The following is an 8696-nucleotide window of genomic DNA, read 5'->3' as shown; positions in this document are numbered from 1 at the left end:
TGCTGTTTCCTTCTTGATAACCGGGTGACTGTCCAGAGGGCAGGGCAGAGTCTGCCGGGACCGCTTTTTCCAGGTTTCACTTTCCAATAGTGAAGGAACCAGAGAAGGGTGGACTGAGCTGTCCGGGATTGTTTCTGAGGGTCCCATGGTCCGGTCTCTGCAGACACCCCGGGCTGGGCTCTGCTGCTTCTCCACTCTCCTGAGACCACCTGCCCCCAGACATGAGGAACTCAGACTTGGATCTGGATCAGGATTGGGGCTCTGAGTGACTAACTTCAGGTGTGAATTCTGAGGGCAGATTTGGGGTCTGCCAGGGTCCCTGAACCTTCTCATGCTGCTGAGCTTAGAGGCGCTCCTGAAGTCCCGGCCTTTCAGAGCAGGTAAGTGGGTTTTGAAGACACTGTGGGCAAGAAGAGCAGGCAGGGAGCAGCAGGGCTGAGGATGAGGCTGAGCAGGTGGCGGGGCTGGGGGCAGGGTGGGTGTGCTGGATGGTGCAGTGGCTCTAGGGAGACCCAGGACCACCACAGTGAGGGGTGTGCCTTCACTCATTTGTTTCAGTGTTGTTGCTAAAGCACTTACTAGTAATAGGTTGTTTTCTGATTCCATGTAGTGACTATAAATATAAATTCATGTGATTCTCATGAAGACCTTGAGATGGAAATGCCGTTAATATCCTCATTTTGCAGAAGAGGAATAACACGAAGATGGTTAAGAAACTTGGCAGACAGGGGCCCAGTCTTGAGGGGAGGACTCAGCGCTTAGCCCCTAGTATCTGTCCTTCCCAGGACCCTAAGCTGCCTCCTCCCCCACTGCAAACATTTAGTGTTTTGGGGTCTTTTCTCTGACAAGGACTCATTTTTTTTCTCGTTGGCTGCTCTGTTTCCACTGGGATCTCCAACCCCAGTGCAGAGATCTTCTTTAAATTCAGTGCGGATGAGGATTAGGCTGTCTGTGGGGACTGACTGGGCACCTCGGTGCGGGCCTTGTCCTTGGTCCCTGCGGGAAAGGGTTGGGTGGGGTTGAAATGCAGGTGAACTAAGCCAGCAGCAGAGGCAGCACACAGTGCCTCTGAAGGACCCACAGTCCCCTTGAGGAGGACGTTTGTGGGGCCCCAAGTGGGAGCTGGCCTGTACTTCACAGTGAAGAGCTGAACCTGGGTCTCTGTGCCTAACTGGTAGACAGGCATTGCTGGTGGGAGATGCACGATGGTCCCAACTCGGGTCCCCCGGTGCTGGGAAAGGAAGCACCTGGTGTTCTGAGCAGAGTGGGCTGGGCTGCAGGTGCTATTTGGGTGGGAAGGGAAGGAGGGTGTTTTTCCCAAGCAAACCTTGTGGTTGTTTAGCCCCACAGAGGCTTCTACAGGTCTGGGAGGAGCCCAGGCTCAGTGCTTTCTGGGTGTCAGAGTTGTGGGGAACACAGCACCTCATCAGCACAGGGATCCAGTTGTGGGGCTCTGCTCCTGCAGGACTGTTTCTGGCCCTGAGCCCTCCTCCCCACCGGGGTCCCTGAGCTCTGGGCCAGCCCTGGGTCTGCCTCGTGCCCTGTGTCTCCCCAGCTCTGAGGAGATGGAAGGCTTCTCCCGCTGCTCTGGGCTCAGCCACCTCATCTCTCTGCTCCTCTTCATGCAGCTGCCCACTGGGGATTTTGCACGTGAGTATACCCCACCCCTCTTCCTGTGTGGATTCCTGGGAGCTGGGCTGGTTCTCTCCATCAGGAGTGGGTTGCTGTTTGAAAAGTCTCTTTTCTAGAAAATTATGATGCTCCCCAAACCAGTAATTGTCATTCAACTTTTGAGAGTCTTAAGCCTGGTAGCTCAGACGGTAAAGCGTCTGCTTATAATGCGGGAGATCTGGGTTCAGTCCCTGGGTTGGGAAGATCCTCTGGAGAAGGAAATGGCAACTCACTCCAGTACTCTTGCCTGGGAAAATCCCATGGACGGTGGAGTATGGTAGACTACAGTCCATGGGGTCGCAAAGAGCTGGACATGACTGAATGACTTCACTAAGCCTCAATATAAAGACTATAAACCTTATAATTAAGCCTCAAGGCATATAAAAAGTGGTGGATTCATGTCAATGTATGGCAAAACCAATACAGAATTGTAAAGTAAAATAAAAAATTAGAAAAAGAAAAGAAAAGAAAAGTGTAAAAAAATAAAAAAAATAAAAAAAAAAACAAAAAAAAACAAAATGCCTTGATATCTATCCAATGAGGTGTTTATGATGTTTTAAGAATTCAACTATGGCATATGTGACAATATCTTTCACCTCATTTTTGTGTGTAGTATCTTTATTTTACATAACACATTCATTAATTATTTCTTTCCATTTCTCATATATTTACAGAGTGTTGAACATGTGGTAGGTGCTTTTTATGAACAAACCAGGCAGATTCATGTCATTGTAAAATCTTACAATGTAGCAGGGAACCATGAACAATAAATGCATGAAAGGAGTATAATGAAAAGTTTTTTATAAGCAATGAGAGGAGAAGCAGTGAAGCAGCCTGGGGAAGAGGGCAGTCAGGCATGTGGAGGTGAGAAGCAGGCAGCAGTGTTCAGTGAGGTGTTCAGTGAGACAGTGAGATAAGAATAAAACCTGGAGGAGGGGGTGAGCCTGTGAGGGTTCCAGTGGAAGCATGGCTTCTGCAAGAGAGAACAGCCAGTGCAAAGCTGCCTGTGGGCCTGGATTGTTCAAGGGACTGTGGAGGCAAGTCTTGGCTAGAGCAAAGTGAAGGAGAGGGCGAGAAGTAGGAGCTTGGGCCAGAAGCCCTGGATGTCATCCCCATCAGGCCTTTGGTTCACTGAAGGAACTGAGGAGAGTCGGCAAAGCTTTGGGTAGAGTGGGGGCATGGTTTACAGGTGGAAAGAGCTGCAGACTTGGGAGTGAGGAGAGGAGACCCAGGGAGGCCAGTGTACTTTCGCCCTCCAGGTGAGAGACCATGGTGACTCAGATCAACTCTGAGCAGCTCAGGAGCTGAGGAGTCATTCTCTGTAGATCCAGCAGGGCCGCCCTGCACAAGGGTCAGGTTGTGGCCCATCCTCCAGGCCTCAGAAGGCCAAGGGCTCTGAGACGAGGTCAGTGGGGTGAAACTTGTGGGTGAAAACAGTGAAGGTAGGCTTTTAATGGAAACAGTATTTCTGTCTAGTTTTTAGTGCACATTTGAGCTGGGGAGAAAGTCATGAACAGAGATAAATTTAGCTCTGGAATAGAATAGTGTGGCTATACTAGGATGTGACTGAATGATCAAGGAGTTTTGAGCTTGACCACAGGTATTCTTTTTGGTCAGGGTTCAGGCCTACCCAAGAGGGGCCAGATAGAGCTGTGCTTCTCAGAGTGAGGCCCCTGGAACATCAGTACCAGCTTCCTGGGGAATTGTTTAGAAATGCACATCCTTGGGCCCACCCCACACCTTACTGAATCTCTGGGGGTGTTGGCCCAGCACTGCAGTTTTATAAGCCCTCTTGCTGATTTTACTGCATGCTGAAGGTGGAAACCATTGAGCTAGAATTTTCCATGGAAGGGTGTGAAGACAGCAATACAGATGGATGAGGGACTCTCTTTGACATCTTTTCTGGGTCACAAAATTATCATCAGTCTAGCTCAAATTCAGAATCATCACAGCTCAACCTATCAGGTCAGGGTTCATCCCACCTGACACCTGTCCCCAGCCTGCCCGGGGCTTTCCATCACACAGAGTGTGTGTTCCGCGCTCCCTCTGTGTCTCCTCCTCTTTCACTCCTGTGTCTGTGTCCACAGAGGAGTTCACCGTGATCGCTCCCCCGGACCCCATTGTGGCAGTGCTGGGCGGGGAAGTCCTGCTACCCTGCAGTGTATCTCCAGCCATGAGTGCCGAAGACATGGAGCTGAGGTGGTTCCGCTCCAAGTTTTCAGAAGCCGTGTTCATCTATCAAGACCGACTCGAACAGAAAGAGGAGCAGATGGTTCCTTACGCAGGGCGGACCTCGCTGGTGAAGGACCTCCTCAACCAGGGAGAAGCTGCCGTGCGTATCCAGAATGTCCATGTTTATGACAATGGGCTGTACACCTGCTTCTTCAGAAAGGGAGGCTTCTACGAAGAGGCCAATTTGGAGCTGAAGGTGGCAGGTTGGTGACTTATTTTTGATCCTGGAGTATTGGAGTTGGGAGGAACTTCAGGGATAATGGCAATCAATCCCTCATTTTATAGATATGGAACAGGAGGCTCATCCACTCGTTCCATTATTTGGTACAAACATATTGAAACCCTACTCTATGTCACATCCTGTTCTGGGCACCTGGGATGCATCAGTGAACCAAACAATGTTCCCTGTTCTGTGGAGTTTATATTCTAGAGGCAGTACATAAATACTTTGATAAATAGGTTATAGAGGAAATTAGGAGGTGGTAAGTATTAATACTTATGACAAAAGGGCAAATATAACAGTGGAAGGGGACTAGGATGGGGTCGGGTGGGCTTGTGTTATGTGGGGCTTTGGGCTGGGATTTTCTGACAATTTGAGCAGAGGCTCAAAGGAAGTAGGGATTTAGCCATGTAGATATCTGTGGGACCAGAGTTCCCAGCAGAGGAAACACCTGGCATGAAACCCTGAGGCAGGAGTGTGGCTGGAGGAGTGTGACTGGAGGAGGAGGGGCTGGAGCAGGAAGCCCTCATGGTTGATAAGATGAGTAAATGGAGGGTTGTAAGAGATGACAACAATTGAATAAAGATATGTTCTTGGCACGGCGTGCACAGAGAAAGGATTGATTAATGCTCTCTCTGGTGGTCAGGAGAATTTTGCAGGTAATATACACTGAAAGGGGCCCCTGAGTTCATTAGATCAGGCTGCAAAGAGCCCTTGAGGATGATGGACTGGAATATGAGAAGTCAGGGGAGAGGAGAAGAAAGGAGAGGAAGAGAGAAGAGAGGAGATAGAGCGTGGTGATTGCAGTTGCTAGCAGTTAACCGGAGTCCTTGGTGCTGCAGTGTGTGGCCCCTGAGGGGCACAGACAGTGGAAGCTGGGGGAAGAGGAGAGGAATTTGAGGGGCCAGGTAGAGGCTAGGTTGTAGAAGACTTTGCATGCTGTGCTATGGATGCTGATGCACCACTGAGGACATTTTAAACAGGGCAGTTCCTGGGACATTTCTTTGGTCAGCTGTGAAGAGGGTGAATGAAAGGTGAGCCAGGCTGAAGGCATGGATGTAGTTACGAGGTCCACAGGCTGACCCCCAGAAGAGACAATGGGATCACATAGAGGGACGAGGGAATCAAATATCTGTGATGTTTAGAAAGTAGAGCAAGCTGAGTGAGTGGATTTGGGGGCAGAGTTTGGGGGGAAGAGGAGACTGCAGAAACTCTGAGGGTTTTGCATTGGCTGTTTGTTGTTTAGTGGTAAGAATATTGAAAATTATGTGTGTTGATTGAAGAAAAACACACAACTTAAGAACTGTGAGCTGTGTTTTATTCAGGGTCTTACTGAGGGGTATATAATCCAGGAAATAGCTTCTCAGTAGCTCTGAGAAACTGCTCCAATGAGGTAGGGGGAGAAGCCAGTTTATACAGGATTTTGGCTAGGGAACAAGTGCAGTCAAGCATGCTTAGTATGCTAAGTGGCTTCGGTCGTGTCCGACTCTGCGACCCCATGAACTTGTAGCCCACCAGACTCTTCTGGCCATGGGATTCTCCAGGTAAGAATACTGGAGTGGGTTGCCATTTCCTCCTCCAGGGGATCTTCCCAGCCCAGGGATCTAACCTGCGTCTCCTGTTGCTCCTGCATTGCAGGTAGATTCTTTACTGCTGAGCCACTGGGGAAGCCCAGAAGTCAAGCGTACACTTTGGTAAAATGTTACTGTTTGTTGCAAGGATCAGATATCTCAGTTAATAATATTAGCACTTTTCTAGGAAGATGCGGAGAAGGCAATGGCACCCCACTCCAGTACTCTTGCCTGGAAAATCCCACGGACGGAGGAGCCTGGTAGGCTGCAGTCCATGGGGTCTCGAAGAGTCGGACGTGACTGAGTGACTTCTCTTTCACTTTTCACTTTCATGCACTGGAGAAGGACATGGCAACCCACTCCAGCGTTCTTGCCTGGAGAATCCCAGGGATGGCGGAGCCTGGTGGGCTGCTGTCTATGGGGTCGCACAGAGTCGGACACGACTGAAGTGACTTAGCAGCAGCAGCAGCAGCAGCAGCAGCAGCAGCAGGAAGATGCAAGAATCTAGGTTCACTAAATATTTTTTTCCTGAGATATCTCTAAGTATCTAAGGGGCCTGTTTCTCCAAAGCACAGAGTGCCTTGCCCTATTTTCACCCCGAATTCCTTTCAGAGTGTACCGTCAGTGAGTAACTGAGAGGTTAATGACTTGATTCTTGTAGAATTGGATGGTGGGCAAGATTCTTTGCTTTATGTATGTTAGTTATCTATTGTCAAGATAATGCTGTGTAATAAACAGTCACAAAGATCACAGTGGCGTATAACAGTAACCATTTATTTAATTCAGGCATGAAGGGAGTACAGCTAGTTTCGGCTGTATTTGATTAATCTTATATGGGTTTATTCATACCTCTTTGGTCATGCTGGCTACAAAACAAAAACAAAAACAAAATCTCCCAAACCAGAAATCATCTTCATAGTTAGTGGAGAAAGAATACAGTTTTATTACTGAATGGGCATTCAACCAGTATGTGATAGACATCACAGGCAATCGACTAAGAGATTGTAAAGACAGAAAGATATCTCCCCCCTTTTATAAAGCCAAGCAGATACAACCCATTACATACTTGTTTTTAAGAAGAACAATAACTATTCCTCATGTCGGAGGACTTGATAGCACCGTCTGTCATACAGTTCACTCTAAATTTTCCTGGTAATTGAGCTGACCATCTATGTTAGCTAATTGGTTTAAGCCCGAGGAAAAACAAATTCTTATGTTTTCATGACAGGAGGTATTTTTACACCTTGTAGCTTGGTGATGGCTGAAGCTGGGCTCCTATCCTCCCACAGGGAAGGGGAAAGTAGGGTGCTGTTTCTCTTGAACTTTATATTTACAGATGGCTCCTAGGTCCTAGTGAAAGACATTCCTGGGTCAAAATTCTTATCTAGTTCTCAAAAAGGATTTATACACATTTAAAACTGGGGAGAAAATACCTACGATTACAGGTTTTCTCAAGTAAGTATTCTAAGAAAAACAAGGGAAGGGGAATCTCTGCCCTTATTTTCAACAGGGAGAATGAAGCCTGTTATTTTTAATTCGTATTTCTCATTACAGTCAGATGAGGAGGTCACATAAGAACCTTTGCTGGGTCTGTTCCTGTGGGTTTGTTCAACTGGCTATTGATTGATCTAGGAAAGTTTCAGCAGGAAAGGCTGCACTAGAGCAAACACGTCCTCCCCTTGGTGGAGAGCAGTCCAACGACGCAAGGACTTTACAACCTAGTCATGTGACCTAATCTCTTAGTGGCTAGTTGAGTCACAGGACTGGCCCAGAGGCAGAGTGTGGAGGCACCAAAACTGTGGCAGACAGGGAGCTGGATGTAAAGAGGAGTGAAGAGTTGGCAATATTTTTATACAAAATCCATCATGGATGGGGCCAAATCACATATTCAGTTCTAGAATTATGAGTGGGAAGTATATGTGAGGAATTTGGGTAGAGGTAAACCAGTGGATAAGACGAAGGGATGTTCAGGACATAGAGTTGTTAGATGACTTAATTTTGGCGGTGATTTACAAAGAGAGGCAGTGGGTGTGGAAGCAGACGCCCTGGGAGAGTGTGAGGTGAGGAGAGTCCAGGATAAGGGTGGACCTGGGACCACATTCCTCCTTCTGTTTACATGGCATCAGCCCTTCCTGCTGCACTACTGGGGAGAAGAGCCCCAGCCCTCTGAAACCCTGGGGGTCCCCATGCTCCTTCCTTCTGTTCGCCGAGGCAAGGCCGCCTCCTTGCTCCTGTGGGAGCAGGCTGCCCCCAGAGCCCCCAGAATGCCAAGTGCAGGGCGCCCCCTGGAGTTGTGCACACGTAGGCACTGCTGGGGCCCTGGGCTCTACATCTTGCCTCCCGCAGGTGTGGGCTCTGCCCCTCAGGTGCGCATCACAGGGCCTGAGGAAGATGGAGTCCGTGTGGTGTGCACGGGCTCGGGGTGGTTCCCGAAGCCCCAGGTGCAGTGGAGAGACCTCAGCGGAGAGAAGTTCCTGGCGTTCTCCGAGACCCACACCCAGGATGCTGAAGGGCTGTTCAGCGTGGAGGCGGCGCTGGTGGTGCGAGACAGCTCTGTGGGGAACGTGACCTGCTCCATCCTCAACCCTGTCCTGGGCCAGGAGAAGGCCATGGCCATTTTCATCCCAGGTCAGAGGGGCTCCTGGCTTCCAGCAGGGCTGGAGGAGGGGGCCGGGTGTTCCTGGGTGTTCCGGGCTGGGCTGTCCTGGGCGGGGGCCCTGACGGGGTGTCTGGCTGGGCTGCAGAGCCCTTCTTCCCCCAGGCCTCTCCCTGGAAGGTGGCTTTCTCGGTGAGCCTGACTGTGCTGGTGATCTTGCTCCTTGGGGCTGGATGTTACACCAAGAGAGAACATTCCACGAAGGTGCAGGAGATGCGAGAAAAGGAGACTCTGTGCCAGACTAGAGAGCAGGACCGTCAGACAAAGGAGGAAATGCTGAAGGACGCAGGTAAGGCAGGACAGGGGTCAAGGCTGGTGAATGTGGCAGCTGGTGCTGAGAGGGAGG

General features: G+C 49.6%; 1 protein-coding gene across 1 annotated transcript; it reads left to right on the top strand.

Annotated features, from left to right (window-relative positions):
• Positions 1-6: 6 nt before the first annotated feature.
• On the top strand, positions 7-8681 carry LOC120859432 (butyrophilin-like protein 1; the record flags this gene model as incomplete). The annotated part of the gene is made up of 5 exons (XM_040235541.1): positions 7-380; positions 1556-1650; positions 3759-4106; positions 8041-8322; positions 8439-8681. Coding segments are annotated over exons 2-5 (958 nt in total), but the record flags the coding sequence as incomplete, so codon positions are not given.
• Between the last annotated feature and the right edge of the window lie 15 nt (positions 8682-8696).

Source organism: Oryx dammah, unplaced genomic scaffold (assembly GCF_014754425.2).
Source record: "Oryx dammah isolate SB20612 unplaced genomic scaffold, SCBI_Odam_1.1 HiC_scaffold_936, whole genome shotgun sequence".
Taxonomy (NCBI): domain Eukaryota; kingdom Metazoa; phylum Chordata; class Mammalia; order Artiodactyla; family Bovidae; genus Oryx; species Oryx dammah.
Note: the sequence above shows the minus strand (reverse complement) of the source record. Positions and strands in the feature narration are given on the sequence as shown.